Raw genomic sequence first — 24403 nt, 5'->3', positions numbered from 1 at the left:
ACTGGCAGCCTTTTGAATGAAATGCAGCCACACTTTTAATCGTTTTGGCATGTTTACGCACTAAATCTTTGAATACATTTTTTTTTTCTATGACAAAACACCCAGCCTGCACATAAAGTCACTAGTTTGTTGTTCTTGCCTCCCCAAGACAGTCACACTGGGAAGCAGATGCAATGACGCTGCATTCCTATTGGCTGACTGACAGAGTTTAGTGAGCCAAACACAGCTGTTGCTGCGTGTAAAAGAGGCAGTGTTGTTTATGTTCGAGCAGTGAGCAAGCGAACCTTGACCATAGGTATCGAATGATGCAGTTTTTTGATATTTGATGGTATACAACCATTTTGTTTGATACCATAAAGGTATTGGTTCTCGATACCCAGCCCTACTCTCAAAATTACCCTTTTTTCAGCAGTTTCCACATTGTTTTACATTTAAACCTACAAGATATAACCATGAAAAGGTAGATGGTGGACAAGTTGACCTGGCCTGGAAAGTTTTGTCAGAATTTTTATTTTGTTGTTTTTTTTTTATCCATTTTAATCCCTGGTGTCATAGCATATACTCACACTTGACGAGTTGTGAGGTGTTGTGTCCAGGCACACTTTATCCTCCCTACCCGATAGCTTCACTGGCCCATACTCTCAAATACTTAACCCTCACTTGTGCTTCAGCAAAGTTGCCCCTCATACATATGGTCTCCTTTTAATAGGGGTGTAACAATATATCGTGCCACGAAATTTTGCGATACAAAACGTCACAATACGTGTCGTGGAGGTGACAAACTGTATCGCGATATTGGGTTATTAATATTAATCTATTGTGTTGACAAGAAACGCACATGCAGCCGCGACCGCGCGGACCAAAATCTTACTCCGCTCAGAAGAAACTAGTCCCGTTTTGTGGTCCCGTTTTGAGCTCTGAAATTTTACTTATGTAAGGCTGGTGTAGAGTTAAGCCTTACCTTATTAAATTAAACCTTTTTCGGGTCGTGAGTAGGATAAACACGCAGGCAACTCCACTGTAGTTCCAGTGTACTTTAATGTCCCTCAACAGCGTAGGATTTTAGAACATCAACACAGCACCTAGTGCTGTATCACTCCGCCCAATCTAAAACATATTAACAACTACAGATAAACTGACTAGTGTCATTATAGTCCCTGATTTACATCAGAATATAAAGAATATATTTATAAAATAATGAACCCTGAATTACCAAAATAAACTTCTTAACAAAAATAAATCTCCTCTTACACTTATAAGGTGAGCATGAATCAATCTTTTTTATGATGTAAAATTGTATGTATTTATTTACTTTTATTTATTTATTTAATTTTAGTTGTTAAATTAGAAAGAAAAAAGTCAAATCATACATGAGAGAAACTATTCAGTTTGTGGCAAAATATTTGTACTTGTATGAAACTGAAGATGCATAATGCAAACCTGACATTTACTTTTAGTTCAGTTTGTGGAAAATGGTTGGCCTTGCTCTTTAAAACTTAAACAGTTATAAAGCATTACAAACTGTAACAATAGGGCAAACGCACAGTATTGTTTTGTATTTTGTGTCTTTCAAATAAAAGACAATTTTTTCCAGTCATGTTCCTCATTCAAGGTTGTTAAAAAAATACTGCTGTATTATCGTATCGTTATCGTGACCTCAATATCGTGTATCGTACCGTATCGTGAGATTAGTGTATCGTTACACCCCTACCTTTTATACTAGCTACTTGTTTGTTTACTTGAGAAATATAATGTCTCAGAGAATCAGCACAGAAAATATGATGGCATGAGCTCGTAGCTTCTTTTGAGTTTTTCCGGCCAGATAGATACAAGTTAAATGTTGCTCTGGATGTGAACATAGCTATTGTTTTAGATCATTATTTTGTTAGCTTTGTTTTCTGTCTTTTATAGCATACTTAACTTATTACATGGCACACTATTGGTTGAGCTGAAATAAATTGTTGATTATTTCTGCTTTTAGCTCATCTTCTTTTGTTTGACATTACATACTTTTATTTGTTCATTGTTATTTTTATAAGTGTTGTTTGACTTTTTTCCTCCTTCCACAACCTAAGTTTGCAGATAAATCAGCAGCTCTCTCAGAAGACAAGTTGTTTTTCGCCTTATCTACCCCCACTTGCGCCTCATTCTCTTCATACAGTGAAATTAGTACTTAATGCTAACTATGACCAATCCGCGTTCTCTGTGTCACAACATAAAACAGAGGTAGGCACCATGCAAAGGCAATCTGTGGGTGCGTTTCCATTAGCAGGGGTTCTGGGTAAACTCGCCAGATGGAAACCTCTAACAAGGCCATCCTCCTCCTCAGCCCCTCAGGGTCTCCATTACAGTGTAGCTCCACACAAGAGCCATAGACCGAGCAAATAGCACGTGATGGCGGTAATGTCCATCTTTTACAGACTGCCGGTGGCATAAAAGGAAATGAAAGAGAAGAAGAAACAAGAAAAGATCTAAGGCACAGAGATGTCTTTTGCATTTTTTATTTTATTTTTTAAACATACGTGACAGTGATAGTGGTTGAGATTAAAATAAATCTCCCACTGGACCCTTTCATTGGTGTTAAATGCCAATAAGGCCCGAACCTCCGCGTCGGCCCATCTATTGTTTTTTTTCCCCGTGTTATCTGAATCTTAATCACATGTTGTCAGAGCAAAATTATTCTGGTCCAGATGCTTCAAATGAGTTGTGTTCATGTGGTTTATGTTCACCTAAGAGGACAGCGTGTCATCTAGAATACCTGATCCCGACCCCCTATCCTTTTAGCCGACCTGACTCCTACCCAGGGCCGCCGCAAGGGTGTGCGAACCGTGCGACCGCACGGGGCCTCGCGCTATGGGCCGCTTATAAATCCTTTATAAATATCAACAGTCATGTTCCATTACAGACCTAAATGTGTACTAGTCTGTGCATATCAATAAATATATGTGCAATGATGCGCGTGTCTGTTGTTCAATACAACTGCGTCAGACCAAGCGCAGACACAAGCTGCTCTGATCCAGACGGGTGGAGTGTGGAACAAACTGTCACACAATGTCGAGAGAACGAGACAGATTCAGGGGATGAAAAAAGAAAAAAAAACGAAAGAAAATGGAAGAGTTTAATGCCTCTCTGAAAGGCTCGTTTGATAAATTTGTTAGAAAAATCACCAATCCGACCGGGTCTCAAGCAGCCGTGGGGCCCCGCGTCTAGGCAAGTCAAATGATGATGCAGGGGAAGGTATCCAGTATTTTGCTAATTGGAGAGTTAAAATTGCGCATATAGACACCCGATCCGAAAAACCCAAACATTTCTGGGTTTTTCGAAAAACCCAAAAACTTTGCGCACGCTCGCTACGCTCACGCGCGAGGCCCCCCCCCCCCCCCCCCCCCCCCCCCGGCCATTTCGCACAGGGCCTCGCAAATCTCCCAGATGGCTCTGCTCCTACCTATTACAGGAATGTTTTCTGCCCCACAAAGGTTCCCAAAGGCCACTTATTGTAGTGGCGTTCTTTGTAATAGAGACGCGCATCAACGATCCAGCCCCTGAAAAACTACCTGGAACCGCTACTAATGGAAATGCAGCTTGTGTTGGCATATAGTGAGATTTATACTTATCATAGGAAGCAGTGAAACTAAAATTTACTGTGCTCTTTACTATGTTGATTGTTGATGGTCAAATAAAATATACACCTTCAAGTTCATATCAACTAAAGCTGTGTTTGAATATTACAGATAAATACAACAGCAGCAAGCACCATATGGTCTCTGCAGAACACGTATAGCTGTAAATGTGCGATAGAATGTCCCACATCTGAGTTATGTATTTGCAGGGTTTTGTGAAATGATGTTCGTTCCATGACGTTGTCTCACTCTTGCAAAATGACCACGTCTCCCAGCTGTTTCACTTCTGTTTCTACCGAGCAAAGGGAAACACAAATCCCACTGTTCTGTCTCGGAGTTATACATGCACTTTGTGTGGAGGAATATATGAAAGTGTTGTGTGTAAAGGGAAAATAAAAGCTAGTCTTTATGAGCCAATTGTTGGTGTTGAATGGGACCTTGATTAGCAGCCCTTTGCTTTCAGCTTTGTAAATATCAATCATATATTTTTGTTATATACTTTGTTCTAAGGTATGATTCATTTGCTTGCAACTTGTCACTGAGCATGATAAGTGTGTGACTGAGTAGAGTTACATTATAAAAATTTAATTGAGATGTATTTTCCACAACAATAAGCAGCTTATGTCCCTTTTCTTTCCTTGATTTGAATATTTATATGGAACCCAATTTGACAACTGCAGTGTTTTGGCATCAGTCAAAAGTGAAAGAATATCTGGTGTTTTGTTAAATGGCACATGATTGCAAAACATTAAGAAGTAAACACTCTGGTGTAGATAACTATTTATTTTTCAAGTGTACTAACAAAGGTCATAATAAACTTATTGTGAGGACAATTTAAATTGAGGTTACACTAAATAAGTAAAGGTAGATATTTTGAAATAGTATTTTATAGTCATAAAAACAAAACAAAAAAACGGCTGCGGGCAGTAGCCCAAAGAAAGAACAGTGAGTTGCCATTTTTATATAATTACAAAACCAGAAATATTACATCATAGGTTTTGATTTAGACCATGAAAGTGTGGTTATCATTATCATGGTTAGGTGCTTGTAGTAATTGTTATGCTGTCCCATCTATTTAAGACACAGTGGATTTTCGGGAATATCTTGTGTTTAAGCCGTTTCTCAAGTTTACTTCTCATATCTCAATTCCTTTTTGGGAACAGAATGACTTGAAACATCCTCTTTTTATCCCATTAAGCTATTTACAGTACTGTCTTTTTTGAATTGGCCTAATTTGGGACTCAAGTTCAAAAAGAAAACGGTAACTCTACTTTTGCGGTCATACATCAAAAACTTAAAATGCCACATGTTAATTTAACATTTACAAAATTCTGGGTTACTTCGTTTATAATCAAGAAAATAACACTTGCTCCAGAAAATAAATAGGAATATTAGGAAATATATTAGTTTTCAGTAACAATGTAATCAACAATACAACCTGCATGGATCAGTCTCACAAAAGGAAAAAATGTTCTTTCAGATTAAGTAAAGATGTATTATGGGGATTTTCTTAATGGGAATTTTCAAATAGATAAACTCTAAACATTGTCTCTCATTCATTCAGTTTATTCTTTTTAACCAACGTCGAGTCGGGCTGAATAGGTACTAGTGTAAAAACGCCATTAAAAAGACTCGGGTGTTTTATGTTAATTATTATTGCTTGTTATTAACTTTGGTAGTTCCACCTTAAAAGTGAACATTTACCACCTTAAGAGTGAAAGGTATTCTGGTCATTGTAGTAGTGTGAGAGAAGTGCGCTCCAGTTCACGCCAAAGTTAGCTTCATTCATCCTCCAAACCTCTTTGTCGTGCAGCTCTGTAGTACCAGTGTGCATCATTGTTGACTTACCACACACGCACATCTATTCAGTGCTTGTAAACTGTCTAAACTGAATTACAATCTCCTGTAATTGTGTCCTAACCAACGCCCTGGGGTCGAATGTAGCTCAAACCCATAAGGAACCAACCCTATACAGACCCCCGCTAGTCTCTCCAACAAGAACAGAAATCTTTATAATCCAAACCCCGGGTGAACTAGAATTAAGTGCGTCATCTGACTGTCTTCTCTGAAGATGTATAGTAAATAAAGCAGAGGCAGATTTGTTTCTGCAGCACATTTGGCTCTGCCAAATACTTCCTGAGTTATCTAGTTTCAAGTCCACACTGTAAATTTTTTTACGTCAAAGAAAGGTTTTTTTTTTTTTTTTTTTTTTTTTTTTTTTAGGGCTGCATAATTCTGGAAAAAATGAGAAATGCATTTTTTTATTTATTTTTTCTTAGAATTGGCAAAATTTATTTTCATAAATCTAGATGTTTGTTTTAGTTTTTTTGAATTACACCCATAATCCCCTTTATTCTGACCTATATTTCATTGATTAGAATGACATACTGTATTCATAATGTCCTGTTGATGTAAAGGAACCTAATTGCCTGTTTCTTTACTTTTTTTTTTATTTATTCATTGTGATGTAAAACAGGTCTCTCTTGAAAATGAGATCCCATGTCTTAGTTAGACACATTTCTTTTTTGTATAAATAAATAATTCAACCATCCATCCATTTTCTATACTCGCTTAGTCCTACACAGGCTCACAGGGGTCTGCTGGAGCCTATCCCAGCTCATTACAGGTCAGCAGCCCATCGGAGGGCCACATATAAACACAAACAACCATACATGCTCACACTCAGACCTACGGGCAGTTGTGAATCATCAATAAACCTGTTTTTGGACTGTGGGAGGAAGCCGCAGTCCCTGGAGAAAACCCACTTATGCAAAAGCAAGATGTTCAAACGCCACACAGATACGTTTTGGGCCCGGGCCTCAAACCAGGAACCTTTTTGATTTGAGGCAACTGTGCTAAACACTAAGCCACCGTGCTGCCAGAAATAAGGAATAATTATTCAATAGTGCTGGTCTAGACTAAAAACAAGGCAAAATCAAACGACAGGTCAGGGTGAACATCTGCATCTGTGGCTCTGACTGAAGCTGGAAGCTGCTGTGTGAGCAAAACGTCACGTTAATAGTGCTTTGGTGGAGTCTCCAATAAGAACTGAAAAAGTCGCTAGATTTCTCACTAAAGAGGTCTGAAAATACTGCAGTGGCGGCAGGTTGCTCCGCCAATGAATCACGGGATGTAAAGGCACCATGTCATAGGCTGAGGGAGAAGGTAACGACAATGCACCCCTTGGATGCTTTGAGGAGGAGGAAACTTGAAGAAAAATAGGAGCTTTTCTTTGTGATATAACTTGAGAAATAAAATGCAGAAGAATGATAGGCAAGGAAGACATGTCTCTTTTTGGAGAGCTGTTCCATCTTTGCAACCATCCGTAGTTGCAGATGCAACTAGGGATGGTTGCAAAGAAAAGTAAAAAGAAAAAAGAATAAATAAAATCGACCCCAGGTGGCAAATGTCCTCAAACCCCATCCATTGCCATTTGTCTTGCTTTTCCCTTGTAGAGAAATGGAAGAAACTAGCTTACATTTCATTTTCATATTTGCAACATAATTCTACTCCATGTCTTCTTTAAAACATTAACATTCCCAAACCAGAAGAGATGTTTTTTTTTTCTCTTTCAATGTGTGTTTTTAAGAGGAGAGGTTTCAACTGGTCAGAAATAGTGTCTGTTCCACACAAGAAGAATTTAGTGAGTTTTGAACAGCAGGGAAAAGTTTCATTGCTTTTCCTCATTCTTTTTGTACGGTAATTGAATGTGTGTATTGGAAAGAAACGTTAGTTTTTTTTTTTGTATTGTTTGTCACAGTGCTATAGCACAAAAAGCTTAGATAGATATATAAAATGACCAGTTGTATGACACATCCGTCTAATTGAAGACATTGTACTGGATTCTTATTCACTAATACCTTCACTTCCTATAATTTGATTGATAGATAAGATACACCCTCCAGAAAAATGCGGGCAAAATTCCTTGATTATGCGATGAAATATGCGTGGGGTTTGTACGGGGTTTGTATTTTTTTTTTTTTTTTTTTTGGCGGTGACATTGCAGGGAGTTGCAAAATATGCAAAAAGTTGCAGAATATGCAGGAAATGTAATAAAGGTGATTCTTCTTCTTCTAACTGGGCTACTACTGAATAAAAGAGATTTTAGTGACTTCCTATAATAAACAAGCTTGCTAGAAACAAGCTGCATCACAGACAGTGCAAATTTTAGTTATTTTTTTATTGTCTCAATTTAGTTCCCGGTGCATGTTGGACTCCGGCAGGGCTGCCCTCTGTCACCGGTCCTGTTCATAATTTTTATGGACAGGATTTCTAGGTGCAGCCAGGGGCCGGAGTGGATTCAGTTTGGGAACCACAGGATTTCATCTCTGCTTTTTGGCGATGATGTTGTCCTGTTGGCTTCATCGGACCGGGACCTTCAGCATGTGCTGGGGCGGTTTGAGGCCGAGTGCGACGCGGCAGGGATGAGAATCAGCACCTCCAAGACCGAGGCCATGGTTCTCGACCGGGAAAGGGTGGCGTGCCTTCTCCGGGTGGGTGGAGAAGTCCTGCCTCAGGTGGAGGAGTTCAAGTATCTCGGGGTCTTGTTCACGAGTGAGGGAACGACGGAGCGGGAGATTGACAGACGGATCGGTGCAGCGTCCGCAGTTATGCGGTCGATGTACCGGACCATCGTGGTGAAGAGGGAGCTGAGTCGAAAGGCGACGCTCTTGATTTACCGGTCAATCTACGCACCTACCCTCACCTATGGTCATGAACTTTGGGTAGTGACCGAAAGGACGAGATTGCGGATACAAGCGGCCGAGATGAGTTTCCTCCGCAGGGTGGCTGGACGCTCCCTTAGAGATAGGGTGAAGGAGCCACTGCTCCTCCACATTGAGAGGAGTCAGCTGAGGTGGCTTGGACATCTGTATCAGATGCCTCCTGGACGCCTCCCTAGGGAGGTGTTCCAGGCATGTCCCTCCTCCCTAGGGAGGTGTTCCAGGCATGTCCCACCGGGAGGAGACCCCGGGGAAGACCCAGGACACGCTGGAGAGACGATGTCTCTCGGCTGGCCTGGGAACGCCTCGGACTCCCCTCGGAAGAGCTGGAGGAAGTGTCTGGGGTGAGGGAAGTCTGGGCATCTCTATTGAGGCTGCTGCCCCCGCGACCCGGGAACAGATAAGCGGCGGACGATGGATGGATGTCTCAATTTAAGCATGGCTTAAACATTCCTGGGTCACAAAATTGTAAAATTAAATAATTTCTTCCTGCTTTAAAAAAGTGAGGTAGAACATAATCTGTTATGCTACAATACTGCTCCCAAGTATTTCTCTTGAAGCTGGTGAAATCCTGGAATGGCTCCGCCATTGATTACTTTTTCATTCAGGAATTTCCTCATTGTTGGGAAGGTCAGTATATTGAAAATACATATTTTTTGTGAATTATTTAACTGTATTTTCACTTATTTATTCTCTCTCACACACACGCAGCTAATGCTATTCAGTTAAACACAATTCAGTATTAGGACATGTATTATAAAAGCATTTATTTTAATTGGGCTATTTTTAAACACACGCACACACACACGCGCTAGGGGTTTAACAATATATCGTGCCACGAAATTTCGCGATACAAAAACGTCACAATACGTGTCGTGGAGGTGACAAACTGTATTGCGATATTGGGTTATTAATAATCTATTGTGTTGACTAGTAACGCGCATCCGACCACGCGTGCCGACCGCGCCTCGACCCGCGGACCAAAATCTTCCTCCGCTCAGAAGAAACTAGTACTGTTTTGCGGTCCCAATCACGGGACTCTTGCGGGGTTTTGAGCTCTGAACTTTTACTTATGTAAGGCTGGTGTAGAGTTAAGCCTTACCTTATTAAATTAAACCTTTTTGGGGTCGTGAGTAGGATAAACACAGGGACAACTTCTGCTAAGTTCCAGTGTACTTTAATGTCCGCTCAACAGTGTAGGATTTTAGAACATCAACACAGCACCTAGTGCTGTATCACTCCGCCCAATCTAAAACATATTAACAACAACTGATATACTGACTAGTGTAATTATAGTCCCTGATTTACAGAATATAAAGAATATATTTATAAAATAATGAACCTTAATTACCAAAATAACCTTCTTAACAAAAATAAATCTCCTCTTACACTTATAAGGTGAGCATGAATCAATCTTTTTTATAATGTAAATTTGTATGTATTTATTTACTTTTATTTATTTAATTTTAGTTGTTAAATTTCTGGAAAAGAAAAAAGTCAAATCATACATGAGATAAACTATTCAGTTTGTGGCAAAATATTTTTACTTGTATGAAACTGAGATGCATAATGCAAACCTGACATTTACTTTTAGTTCAGTTTGTGGAAAATGGTTGGCCTGGCTTTCTCTTTAAAACAGTTATATTGTTTTGTCTTTCAAATAAAAGACCATTTCCTCATGACTACCTCATTCAAGGTTGTTAAAAAAATACTGCTATAATATCGTATCGTTATCGTGACCTCAATATCGTGTATCGTACCGTATCGTGAGATTAGTGTATCGTTACATCCCTAACACACACACACACACCTATATGTTAAGTCACTGTGTCCCATTCAGTTACACACAATTCAGTATTAATTGACATAATTGTAAAAGCATATATGTCAATCATGGATTATTTACATTCACGTGCTCGCGCACACACACACGTTAAAACCCTTTCCCATTCAATTTAACACATGCCCGTTCGGTCTGAGCAGCTTGATTGTGCTCCAACACACAGTTGCATGGGTTGCAGAATAGTTTCCCCCCACTTTCGTGTAAGAGATCAGGATACTGCTTTGCCCGGCCTTTAGCAGAAATGTTTGTTGGTAAGTGAGATGGATTAGATTTTTCCATCATAGTTCTTCTGTCCACACGTTCATGCAAGACGCCGCAGTATTGTTTTATTTACCTGACTGACCGATGTTGCGCGTCGCAGCACCATTTCACTCCCGCCCCCCAACTTGATGCGGAAAATATACGGGGATTGTGATATCAAGCGAGCCCCGCACAATCAAGCGCCATTTGCTTGATTATGCAGGAAATTCTGCAATCGCATAATCACGTTTTTCTGGAGGGTCTGCAACGAACTTCCAGTGGAAGAACTATGCAAATAAGAATAAAAATAGATTAAAAGAATGCTCTTTAGAGAAAAAATAATAATAAAAATATGATAAAGTGTTGCAGGACTAAAAAATATAAAATAGTGAAACTACAGTACTATGGTCAGCTTGTTATTGCACAAATGAGCCAGGGGGGCATTGGTTGGGGGTGTGAACAGCTCTGGTGCAGAAACTGCAATCTGCTGGTTCTTGTTATTAATGTCAGGAATCTTTTCGCTGATGGAAGGCAGACAAACAGTCTGGGTCCTGGATGAGTGGGACAGAGTCCAGGCTGGGAAGTTGTGCACCCACAATCCACGGTGCAGTCTTTACAATGCAGGCCAAGTGTTTTTACTAGGGCTGTCAAACGATTCACTTTTTTAATCACATGTTGTCCATAGTTAACTCGCGATTACACATTGCACATTTATTTACACATTTTTTGCTGTTCTAAATTACCTTTAGGTATTTTTTAAATGTTTTTCATACTGTTAACAACATGAGAAAGGGCAAATATGCTGCTTTATGCCAATGTTTATTCAACTTTCCACAAAAAAGGCTTTTGACGTGAATATAACATTCCTTCATAAATACAAACACAATGTAGTCCCCAACTTTACACTTGTAAAGACTGACTTAAGATTCCTTGTTTTTTTTAAGCAGCTCAATGTAAAACAATGAACCATATGCATCACAAACATTGTACAAGAATGCATTGGTCAGTTAAATTTTCCATGTGATTATGTCTAACGTCATATGGAGGAAAATAAAAGGCTCAAAAAATATCCCCTTCTCCTAAATGGGATCAAAACAGTGGGATACAAAAAGTAAATAAAGTGCACATGTAACAGCAGCGAGTGTAACTCAACCTGTAAAGTGCAATTGGGCTATAATTAGCTAATACTTCAGATTCTTTGCTCATCTAATGTATTGAGGTGAGGAATCCAGCCTCCTTCCCTCACATCTATCCAGCGTTGTCTGCTTTTGATGCGGGGGTGGGGGGCACGTTGCGGCGTGCTCTCTGCATCGGTCGTGTGTTTGGCTGCAAGTGGTATTTTGCAACTCGGCGTACTTCGATGGTAATTCATCTCAAATCGACAGTACATGCAAATAACTTTAGTCCTGTCCAGCGAACCATCTGGCATCTTTTTGAAAGTGAACTAGAAGTTCAAAAGTCCCTTTTCATTATTCATCTTTTAGTTCACCATACTTTTCCTCAAACTACGGGTGCCGTCGAGCGCCAGAAATTATATAATGCGGGGTTTTTTTTTTGTTTTTTTTTATCCTGCACGTTAAAAGTGCGTTAAAAAATTGTCTGCGTTAAGAGGACGTTAAGTTAACGCATTATTATCGCGTTAACTTTGACAGCCCTAGTTTTTACATAAAACACTTAAATTAAGTATGTCGCCTGTCCTTTTTACGCTAATTGACACGGGATGGCATGTCAAGTTGGCCCCACCCATAGCTCGCCTATGTGAGTACACTTAATCGCAGGTATGGACTGATGTAAACAAAACTGGGTCACGGATGGGATTTGTTAATGACAAGACGAGGATGTCTGCAAGCTCCTCATCCTCGGAGCCGTAGACGTCATAAATCAGCATATTACAGAACTGTAATCTGCAACTGGATGCTAAGATGATAGCTTTACAAGACATGCAACTGGGATCATTAACAAACTGAAGAGCCTCAGAAAGAAGTTGTTTGCATTCAGTGAACACAACAGCAGGAGTGGCAGAGGGAGACTGCTGGTCATATTTGTGCCACACAACTTGGGCAATGTCACCATGCAAATAGCGTTGTTATTCATCATGGATCTCCTTCACCATGGTCCTGGCTGCGCCTCTTGTCATCAATAGCTTGGGCTTCGTTGTGTTGCTCTCTGCTAATGTCAACTTATCTAAAGCTGGATAACTGAAGTGTTTAGCACCTGTATGAAAGGTGCCGTTTTTTTCCCACCAGAGTGGGATTTTTACAGCATATCCTGCAGCACATTTCTGTGTGTTCCAGAGATCTGTGTATTTGTCAGTCATTTAAAGCCAGCTGCCTGCAGCCAGGCACGCTTCTTTTGATGTTCAGACTCATTCTGGTGTTTCTATTGAGGTGGAGGAAACTTCAAAATAATTGCTTAACAGAGCTTTTTTCTTTGACATGTCAATGATGTTCTAATGGCTCATAATCTGCACTTTAGTCGTAGGATCCAACTATCCTTAAATCTAAAGCCCCATTTCCACTGAGCAGTGCAGTCCGGACTGGTACGGTTTAGAAAGGTTAGAATGGTGCAGCCAGTTCAGGTGAGCTTTCCCACTGCAAGTCGGACCACCATGGCGTCATACCAGAGCAATAACAACCAACGTGACGCTACAAACAACAATTGAAGTTATCCAGCAGGTCATTTTTGTTCTGCTTGGCTTTTGATTCTTTGTGTATGTACATGCCGCTTTGTATTATTATTATTTCTTTATTTGGTATGGACATCACAATTACATAGGACAAACCAAATGCACTGTTTGGGTGTTTTAGCATACATGCTAATTTGCAACACTTGTCCACAGGAGGCTTTTAAAAAAGTACAGACAATAAAATTTACAATAAAATTAGAGGATGACATAAGATATAAAGAAAAGACAACATAATTTAAGAGCAGAACCAGACCTGACCTATTCATGTAGGCACTGTTTTGTTCAGATTTGAGCCAATGTTTGAGTCCTCTGTTGAAAATATTGCCACGCGTTTCTAATTTTAAATTAGTGGGTAAAGACTTCCAGAGTTTTGCACCCTTCACAGAAAAGACAGACTCACCAAAAGAGGTCTTATACTTTGGGATACGACAATCACCATTGGTGATTGTCACCATTGGTATGAGAGAAGTTTGTGGCCGGTGAAGAGAAAAACAGCCGAAGAGAGAAGAAAACTTCTGGCGTAGATTGAATGGCAACTTGGTATTTAAGTGTCTACTTTTGTTGTTGGCGGGGACGTTTTCTGTCTACCAATCAACAGATTGTATCGTGTGATGCCAGTAGCTCCGCCATAACCGTGCCGCACCATTTTTCCTATTCAACTACTACTGCTGAAGGGGGCCCAGAAATGGTGCGGTTTGATACGGTTGTATGGGAACCTTTTTATAATAGAAGTGCACAAAATAGCGCATCCAGCCCAAACCACAGCAGATCATAGTCCGCGCACCGATGTGGCACAGTTTTCAGCCGGATGTCCTTCCGGCCACAACCCTGTAAGCACAGGGAGACACAGACAAACATACCTAACATGATTTATTTGTACTGGTACAATGACAATAAAAACAATTCAATACTATTTACATACCGTAAAGCCCCTTAACATTGGCTGATACCCCGCGTTTAACGTGCAAATCTAGCGTGTCACCTGTCCTTTTTACATTGGCCGATGGGGGGTGATGTGTCAAGCTGGGGTTCACGTGGTGGCGGGTCGTGGGAGGGACTGGTTGATCACACAACCTGAGTACAACACCAGGGAAGTTGAAAACAAATAAAACAGGTAGGGCCTTTATTTGCTGTAACTGGGGAGACAAGAGGATCCGCGAGCTTCGGACGCCATTAACCGGCTTATGTCTGGAGCCACAAAAGATGGTCCATGTTTTGAACAGCTGGCCACAAAAATGACAAAACGGGGCTTTACATGAAAACATCAAAACATGGTTAAAAGAAACGCTCATCCCGATGGTCATCCCTCCTCATTGTGAAAACTACACATGGCGTATAAATCCTGCTGATGTAGGGACAATACATCATTCTACACGCCCACACAGGTTACGTTATGTTTCGGAGATAACGCCTCGAATCGCCTTCCCTCCCCTCAACTTGCCTTCAGGCACGAGGTAACAAATATAACGCCTTGAGTTTACATTACCCGACGCGCGTTAAACACGCATTCATCATCCAGCGATTATAGCGGCATCCAATCTAAAAGCGCCTTAAGAAATACCTTCCTGTCCAGGAGATATGAGTGATGGGCTTGTGAGGTTGTCGAGTTCTGTACTTCACATGCGCTTTAGTCAACCTAGTATCAAACTGTCATTGTACAGTGCAAGCAATTCAAATAAGTGAGTTTTACAGCACAGTAGTGTGGTTGCTACATTTGGTGTGAGAGTGGTATTAGTTAACGGTTACTTTCAGTTGTTTTGGAAATTAAATTGAAGAGAATCCAAATTTACAAATGCACTTTATGTACAGTGATGATCATTTTACCTTAATCAATATGCAGCTTTTTATTCATATGTTTGTCACTGAGAAATTCTTTGGCAAATGAAATGTTAAATCAGAAGATATTACACATACCAGTATTATGTGACTATATCTCTCCTCCCTGTAAACCTCATCGCTGTCTCTATTTCCACTCACTCAGGGCCACCATTGCCTCTTCCTTTTCCTCTGCAGTTGATCAGGGAGAGCTTTCCACTTCCTGCTTTTCCTTGTTGTTTTCAACTAAGCAAATTCTCCCATGTATTTCTCACATCAAAGCTACTTGCATCAAATTTAGTAATTAGATGTGGAAAAACTATAGCTTAATGCTAGAAAATAGTTATGTAATGCAAGTTATGTAATATACATGCAATGCTATTGACAATGTGATAGTGTGCATACATTCAAATGACACGATATTATACTTTAACTGAAGTTTCTTAAAAGTTAATTTAATGTAGTTGGAATTTTTCTGTTCGTTTACGGTATCTGTAAAAACTATACACTGTATCTTGGTCATCTATTAGACTCTGACTCCATCTAGTGGCTGACTTGCTGCAGGACTTGAAATGTGAAAATTCAGACAAAGCAGACATACCAGTATGAACTAGTCTGGCTGAAAATACATTTGATTAACTATAAAGTGCTTCCACCTTCTTTGTCAGAATTTGCAATTACTCTTTCCCTGATTATGAGAAGTGCCATGAATGAACATGTCGTTTCCAGACTGAGCTTAAACATTTGTCTTTGGGATCCCATCAGAGTAACAACCATTCTGATCAATAATCCTTTTGTTCAGTCCAGTGCATGCCTTCATGAGACACCAGAGAGGTTTAAAAATAGATTATTTTCCTTCTAGTCTAAGGATATATACTGGTATGCTTTGTGTTTTCTTTTCCAGACCTTGTCCTTTTTTACATTTATAAAACCACAATTTCCTTTTAATTTGGTCTCAAATTAGGGCTGTACAATTTTAGAAGATAATTTAATAGTATTGTAGTTAAATGCTTTTTTCCCCCATTATTACAATTTCATATGCAATGTTTTTTTTTAATTAAACCTAATGCAGGATTTTAATACTAAAACAATATTTGATAATTTTGGTATAAATGTTTTTCCCATAGGCTAAACATCTTTGTTTCAAGTCTTGTATCTTTTAATTTAGTCGGTAAATACAATATACAGACTATTAATAAATAATGTTTTGTTTTATTAGATTGTTTTGACCAGATTACTTCAACACCACCAACCAACAGATCTACTACCTCAAAAACCAAGTTTAAATTGGAAATTACCAATAAACAATTAAGGTTATTCAAATTTGAAAGAAGTCACTGGTAATTTTTAATAAAAATACTGATCTACAAAGTATTTAATATTGGAACTAATGAAAAAGTAGCGAGATCAAACTATTTAAGATTTTCACAAATCGAATAACTAAAGAAATTGAACATGTTCAAGACTTAATTTAAATTTTTTTTTTTAACTAATATCCCACCACGAAAAAATAACCTTCAAGGAGGTTCATTGGCTTAATTGTTGAAAATATTGTTTTAATTATTAAAAACCGAAAATCGTGAGAAACATTTAAATGTGCTTACGGCTTATGTGCCAGGGCTCAGCCCCGGACAAATGAAGCTGAAGATTTTTCTTGTGCCTTTTCAAATTCCGCTCTAATGTAGTGACACTTTCAAACATCTCTGGCAATGATCTCTGTTTTTGGCTTGTTGACTTGTCTGGCGCACAAGTGCTCCACGTTTTAAATCACACAACTGTGGTTCATGGCTTCATGGTGCCTATTTACTGTCCATTGCCTGACCTTTTTCACACCATCTGTTCTTTGAAGCTGGAAGTGGCTTTCATCAAAATTAAGTTTAGTGCTTGTGTTCTTAGTAAAGCTGCTTCTGAGATACACCTGCAACACATCTGGAGGAGTCGCACGAATTTTGAGAGGGGTCACGACCATATCTGGTGGCCACGTCACAGTCAGACTAAAATGAAATCCAGAGATGTGTTCAACTTATCCTTATATGCACTGGTGTTAAAACGTTACACTGAAAGATATGAGCATCAGAGACGGTAGCTGGGCAGTTTGTGAAGCATGCTGTGTTCTGTGTCTGAAAAAAAGACTGAGGTTAAAATGAAGGTGTTCTGTTGCACATTTTGTGTCCATAGCTACAAAGATGAATTAGTACCAGCTTTTATTGTCATTGTATTATAGATTAGATCCAATCATTGGTTTGATTTAATATCAAACCAATATTTCTCTGCATTTGTTTGGAATAATTCCTATTCTTGTTTTGAGAGTATAATTTGGGTGGAAATAGTAATCCATCCTACATGGCCTTTAAAGGGCAGTGAATTAGTATTTTTTCACAGTTTTACTGGAACCCGAGGTTGCACTATGTAGAGCAGGGGTGGCCAATCCTGGTCCTCGAGAGCCCCTATCCAGCATGTTTTAGATGTTTCCCTGCTTCCTCACACCTGATTCAAATTAATCATCATCCTCAGCTTGTCATAAAGGCCTGGACAACTCTGTTGGTGACACAGCTACTTTTATCACGGTGTGTTGAAGCAGGGAAACATCTAAAACATGCTGGATAGGGGCTCTCGAGGACCAGGATTGGCCACCCCTGATGTAGAGCAACTATAGGGTCAGATAGTGTCTCTGAGATATTTTAGACTTTATACAAGAAAAGTTTCTTCTCCCAAAGAACTGTTTTTATTTAGCACATTTTCCATTCTTACTATATGGATGAATGATAAAAACACCCTTCTGTTGTTCATTATGTTGGGCTGCTGCTGCTAATTACTTTGTTGGCTATACTCTTGGATAGTTCAAGTCACTCAAAATGTTTTTTTCTCTTTACTTTCAGTTCTACAAACATGTGGTCCAGAGTGTAGAGAAGTTCATACAAAAGGTAAGCAAGATCAAATGTTATCAGTCACATGCCCTGGGTGTTTTGACCAAATTATGTCACATTTAACAGAGACTTTTGAATAAAAGGTTATCGATGTCTTCTTTAAGTAATTTATAAGATCCATCAGACAGCAAAGTCATAGATGGCTTTCACATGTTATTCTAAATCCTGACACCAGTTTTCTGCTTCTGCGACAGTGCAAGCCAGAATACAAGGTCCCAGGGCTGTATGTCGTCGACTCCATCGTCAGACAGTCTCGTCACCAGTTTGGCACGGAGAAAGATGTTTTTGCCCCACGATTCAGCAAGAATATCATTGTAACATTCCAGCACCTGTACCGCTGCCCTTCAGATGACAAGGTCAGACAATTTTTCATAGTTTTCCTGTTGAATTCTTTGCCTTTTCATGGGAGTTGATATGTGACATGTAATGTATAAATAAAATGTGAGGGAAAGTATTTTGAGGAATACAGGACTGTCTCAGAAAATTTGAATATTGTGATAAAGTTCTTTATTTTCTGTAATGCAATTTAAAAAAAAAAAAAAAAAAATGTCATACATTCTGGATTCATTACAAATCAACTGAAATATTGCAAGCCTTTTATTATTTTAATATTGCTGATTATGGTGTAATATATGAGTAATTCGATTACAAAAAATGATCGAGGAATTTCCTCTGCCTCGAGGAATCGTTTAATTTTGCAACTCAAAGCAGGTATTTCGCCCGGTACCTACATAGGTTCCTTTAAACATCTGTTCCCGCTACAGTTTTAACTAAAAGAAAAGGCAGAAAAAGCCAGAAGAATAAAAACGTAATAAAGATAACAGGGTAGTTTTCAATTTTAGCTCTGTAGTCATTCATGGATAAAACAAGCAGCACTGGTGCCTAATGTGCTCCAATACAGCAGGTCTCATAATTTTATTTTGAACACTGCCAAAACTCTAACTTAAAACTTAACTAGAACTTAAAATGTGCTTGACACAAATGAAAGTTCAATTGAAACACGTGGGAAAAACACCTAACCTTTTAAGTTATGTGTGTTATCAGGTGTAATGGCATTTTTAGGTTAGAAATAAAAACATTTCTTGGTAAGATCCTTAGTTTTTAGAGTGAAGGCGATGAATTTGGTCAACTGGTGTAAGTTCATGCCATGAACCTACTGTATTATATAATTTAGTCCTAGTAATGTCAATTAACATCTAACATCTTATGTATATTTATAATTGCTCTTTAACTAAACAAAAATATGTTTTATCCGATTACTCGATTAATCGATGGAATTTTCAGTAGAATACTCGATTACTAAAATATTCGATAGCTGCAGCCCTAATTAAGATTCCCAGAGTATTCTAATTTTTTGAGATAGGATATTTTAGTTTTCTTAAGCTGTAAGCCATGATCAGCAATATTAAAATAATAAAAGGCTTGCAATATTTCAGTTGATTTGTAATGAATCCAGAGTGTATGACATTTTTGCATTACAGAAAATAAAGGACTTTATCACAATATTCAAATTTTCTGAGACAGTCCTGTATATTGAAGATTGGCAATGTGTTCACATTTTTCATTGTTGTGACTGACTAAATTGTAATAAATCAAAGTAACTCAGTGTTTGAGAAAGATTGACCAATTTGTTACACCTTTCCTTTTAATAAGATAAATGGTTTATAGCCTTGAGCCCTACTACTTTCACGGATCATTCAAGCACTTTTTTTTTTGTTTCACCTCTCAGAGAAGTCTCCTCATATCATAATATAATATCCCTATTGTTTGATTGTTTCCCTTTTGCATGTCCAGAGTAAGATTGTCCGAGTCCTGAATCTGTGGCAGAAGAATGCCGTCTTTAAGAGTGACATCATTCAGCCTTTGCTGGACATGGCAGCAGGGATTGCTCCCCCCAGTGCCACACCTGTCCTGCCCAGCAGCGCTGCTCCGGTCAATAACACTACACCGGGTCAGTAAGAGCACACGAGTGAAGTGCACATCAGATGTCAGATATGTTGTTTGATATCACTTTGGAAGATGGTTAATCTCACAGTTTATGTGACAATTCTTCTCTATATTTCTAGGCACCCCAGCTACACCGGCCACCCCAGCAAACATAGTCCAGGGGCTCCCTGACTGGGCGTCGCAGATTACAAACACAGATACTGTGGCTGCTGTTGCTCAAATCTTGCAGAGTCCACAGGGACAGCAGGTTGGTAAACTTAACGGTGATGTATTTAATAGATGGACTGATTCCAGTATTGCTACATTCAGCTAATCAACAAATGAAACCAGAGAAAAAAATGATCACGATAATTTCTGGCATTTATCCCGAAAACGATAAAAATGACGATAGAAAAAATACCAATTCAACTCCACTTTTGTAACTATAAATCTATCACCACATTCAGTCTTTGGAGCCCCCAAATCACTGCTCTAAAAGAATAATAAATGCTACTAAACTACACCAATGGGATTCTTTCTTTCTTTCTTTCTTTCACTCTTTCTTTCTTTCTTTCTTTCTTTCTTTCTTTCTTTCTTTCTTTCTTTCTTTCTTTCTTTCACTCTTTCTTTCTTTCTTTCTTTCTTTCTTTCTTTCTTTCTTTCACTCTTTCTTTCTTTCACTCTTTCTTTCTTTCACTCTTTCTTTCTTTCTTTCACTCTTTCTTTCACTCTTTCTTTCTTTCTTTCTTTCACTCTTTCACTCTTTCTTTCTTTCTTTCTTTCTTTCACTCTTTCTTTCTTTCTTTCTTTCTTTCTTTCTTTCTTTCTTTCTTTCGCTCTTTCTTTCTTTCTTTCACTCTTTCACTCAAAAACGTCATCAACGGGAATTTATCGTTTTTACCGCAAGATGACAAATTCTTACCGTGGGGAATTTTTTTTGACGGTTTATCGTGAACTGTAAAATATCGCCCATTCCTAGTTCCGGGTAGATTTTTCAGGACGGGGCTGTTTGCGTGTCTCCATTACCAGGAACGGCCCTGTAATGTGGTCTTCAGGAAGCTTTACAGGGGCAAAAAACAGCCCTGTAGTTGCAGCGGGCTGTTGTTTGGCGTAGAGGGGCTACCTGGTGGGTGGTCTCTGCTGATTGGCTATTCTAAAAGCAGGAGATTACATTCAGCCCTCTCACGGGAACTTAAATCATGTGACCACAAATCATTTAAGCTTTTGGACCAGACATTTTGCTGCGAGTAAATTTGATGCAGTTTAGAGTACATGAAAAAAATTATGGATGGACCGATGAGTCAGTTCAGGTCTTGTTGCCATATTAAACCAATATAGAGGTCTGGCGGGGGGTTTCTTTTAATCTCAATCGCTACAACCACGATGCATGTTTAATGAAAATACATTTAAAAAAGCAAGTAGCATCCGTTGTTTTACGTGTTTCTTCTTCTTATTCTTCTGCTGCATTCTTTGTCATCTCGTTTTATACTGCTGGCTGTTTGCAAACAGCAAAAAATGCACATTACTGCCACCTTGTGGTTGGTTGTGCTATTTTTCAGTCAGACGTTCTTGTGTGGCGCTACAGTGTAATGGAGACACGCCGGCTGGAGGGGTTGAGGAGACGGTCTGCCCTGTTAGGGGTTCCTGTCTGGCAGGTTTACCCTGAACTCCTGCTAGTTGAGAGGCCCTTTTGAGTCCATATTCACTGCAGAACAGCCTCCTCAGTTTGTGCAACTGTTGATGTTAAAAATGTGTCAAATACTCTGTTTTGTCACCTGTTGCAGCTCCAGCAGCTGGTACAGAGTCTGCAGATGCAGCAGCAGAAGCCCCAGCCATCACTGTTGCAAGCATTGGATGCCGGCCTGGTGGTGCAGTTGCAAGCTCTGACAGCTCAGCTCACTGCTGCCGCTACTGCCAACAGCCTGAACCCCCTGGAGCAAAGAGTCTCCTCCTTTAACAAGGTAGCGCTCTACTCAGCAGCCAGTAGAGTATTTTTTCTTTCTTTGTTGATCCTGCTTATTTAATAATGATGTTTGTTGCAGAAACTTTTGGGTCCTTTTGACTTTGGAAACGAATCTGAGCGCAGTGAAGAGTCTAAAAAGGACGCTTCATCATCTCAACTGTGAGTTTAGTACTCTGGATCGCCACTTTCTAGTTTCCCATGAGGTCCCAGTGTTCCTTAATTGCGTCAGTCACTTCCCCTGTGTGCTTGTATCTAAACAACTGCTGAATCCTTCTAGGCCCATGGTGTCTGAGCCCATTAACAGCTCACTGTTCCATCAACTGGCTGAACAACTGCAACAGCAGAACCTGGAGCAGTTTCAGAAGCAGCTGCTCGAGCAGCAGCAGAAGGTATTATTATGCTGCTTGTCTTTACTGGCAATGTTTGTTTTTTTCCCACACATTGCTCACTGTGTAATATTCCCATCCTCTGGACTAAACTAAAATAAAACGAAAGTTTAGTCTCTGTTCACTAGGAATGGGCAATATTTTACCGTTCACGATATACCGTCAAAAGAATTCCACACGGTAAGAAATTGGCATCTCGCGGTAAAAACGATAAAGGACGGAAGGAAGATGAAAGAAATGAGCCAGAAAGAAAGAAATGAGCCAGAAAGAAAGAAAGAAAGAGCCTGAAAGAAAGAGCCTGAAAGAAAGAGCCTGAAAGAAAGAAAGAAAGAAAGAAAGAAAGAAAGAAAGAAATGAGCCAGAAAGAAAGAAATGAGCCTGAAAGAAAGAAAGAAAGAAATGAGCCAGAAAGAAAGAAAGAAATGAGCCAGAAAGAAAGAAAGAAAGAAAGAAATGAGCCAGAAAGAAAGAAAGAAAGAAAGAAATGAGCCAGAAAGAAAGAAATGAGCCAGAAAGAAAGAGAGAAATGAGCCTGAAAGAAAAAAATGAGTCTGAAAGAAAGAAAGAAAGAAAGAAAGAAAGAAATGATGAGATAGGTTTATAGTTAAAAAGGTGGAGTTGAATTAGTATTTTTTTTTTATCGTCATTTTTATCGTTATCGGGATAAATGCCAGAAATTATCGTGATAAATTTTTTAGTCCATACCGCCCATCCCTACTGTTCACCTTGCCTTTCACACTAACATTGGTGTGTCTGTGTTTGTTAGCATTACTGTATATATATAATATGTAGCACCCACACAGCCACTCTGTTACTTATTTGAGGGTGGTGGGTGCTTGGATTCGGTTTAGTCACAGGTTGATACCATGAAGGTTCACCTAATAAGTTTCATCAACCAGTCAGTCCTAACATTTTTTTCAGATAAGCATAAGTAGGCACTGATGTTGATATTTTGGTAGGTTTCATTTTTCCAAGTCAGACCTCTAAGGTCTCATATTTTCTTCAGATAAACTGGATTTTTCACCCAATGAAAAGTGAATTTTCTCTCCCATCGGTTATAGAGCTTTCTAACAGAGATGGAGAGGATATTACTCCTGTTTTAAAACTATTATCGTTTGCTGCTTTTGTTTATCCTCCAGGCAATGAACATAGAGGGGCAGGATTCAATCTTTGGTCAGGAGAACTCTGTTTCAGCTGGTCAGAACAGCAGCCAGCCGCAACTTCCTGAACCTGAGAACAAGATCGATGACTCTATAGACAACCAGCAGCAGGTATTTGTGGCAGTTTACAATTTATGCTCATTTATACAATTTTTTTTTTTAATACTTTTTTTGTAAACATGTTTTAACAAAAAAAATATTTAATGTAGTTGCGGTTTTTCTTTTAAATCAACCATTTCTTGTTTAGGACATGGATCTAGACGAGGGCCCTGATGGAATGGAAGAGGAGATCTTTGAGCAAGAAGACAAGAAAACTTTAAGCACACGATCCAGAACACGTTCTAGATCACGCTCCAGGTAAGCCTCGCTCAATTTTGCAGCTTCATGTTTTAGTTTTTAATTGCCTCAAAGACTTTCTCTGTAAGTTTAAGCAAATACAAACATGTAAATAGATCAGACATTGTAAACTGACCAGAGTTGCCCAGACCAGGAGAAGGCACAGTTCTGAGATCTCATGGGATGTTAAACTATAGTATTATTATATTGTTATATATTATAGTATGGTGATATCATTTGGTTATATGTTATAATATTATAAACATTATGTTATATTAGGATATTATTATATTATATGCTATTATAGTATTACATATATTTATATTATATCGTGCTATATTATATCACTCTATATCAGGGGTCGGCAACCCAAAATGTTGAAAGAGCCGTATTGGACCAAAAACGCAAAAAACAAATGTCTGGAGCCACAAAAAATGAAAAGTCTTGTATCAGCCTTAGAATGAAGGCAACACATGCTGCATGTATCTATATTAGTTATAACTGGGGGAAGTTTTTTTTTTCATTATGCACTTCGAGAAAAAAGTCGAAATGTCGAGAAAGAAGTCGAAATGTCGAGAAAAAAGTCGAAATGTCGAGAAATAGTCGAAATGTCGAGAAAAAAGTCGAAATGTTGAGAAAAAAGACGAAATGTCGAGAAAAAAGTTGAAATGTCAAGATTAATGTTGAAGTACAATCTCAAGAAAAAAGTCGAAATGTTGAGGGAAAAAAGTCGAAATGTCGAGGAAAAAGTTGAAATGTCGAGAAAAAAGTCAAAATTTC

At 39.0% G+C, this 24403-nt stretch overlaps 1 protein-coding gene across 1 annotated transcript in view; it reads left to right on the top strand.

Moving 5' to 3' along the window:
- The window catches only part of scaf8 (SR-related CTD-associated factor 8), a 48060-nt gene that overhangs the window by 14717 nt on the left and 8940 nt on the right, over positions 1-24403 (top strand). The window contains exons 3-11 of the mRNA XM_061743520.1: positions 17805-17849; positions 18047-18208; positions 19647-19803; positions 19919-20046; positions 21563-21739; positions 21821-21900; positions 22019-22130; positions 23267-23398; positions 23535-23644. Of these exons, the coding sequence (XP_061599504.1) occupies positions 17805-17849; positions 18047-18208; positions 19647-19803; positions 19919-20046; positions 21563-21739; positions 21821-21900; positions 22019-22130; positions 23267-23398; positions 23535-23644 (1103 nt within the window). The remainder of the gene's footprint in view (positions 1-17804; positions 17850-18046; positions 18209-19646; positions 19804-19918; positions 20047-21562; positions 21740-21820; positions 21901-22018; positions 22131-23266; positions 23399-23534; positions 23645-24403) is intronic.

The sequence above is a fragment of the Cololabis saira genome, chromosome 16 (assembly GCF_033807715.1).
Source record: "Cololabis saira isolate AMF1-May2022 chromosome 16, fColSai1.1, whole genome shotgun sequence".
Taxonomy (NCBI): Eukaryota; Metazoa; Chordata; class Actinopteri; order Beloniformes; family Belonidae; genus Cololabis; species Cololabis saira.
Note: the sequence above shows the minus strand (reverse complement) of the source record. Positions and strands in the feature narration are given on the sequence as shown.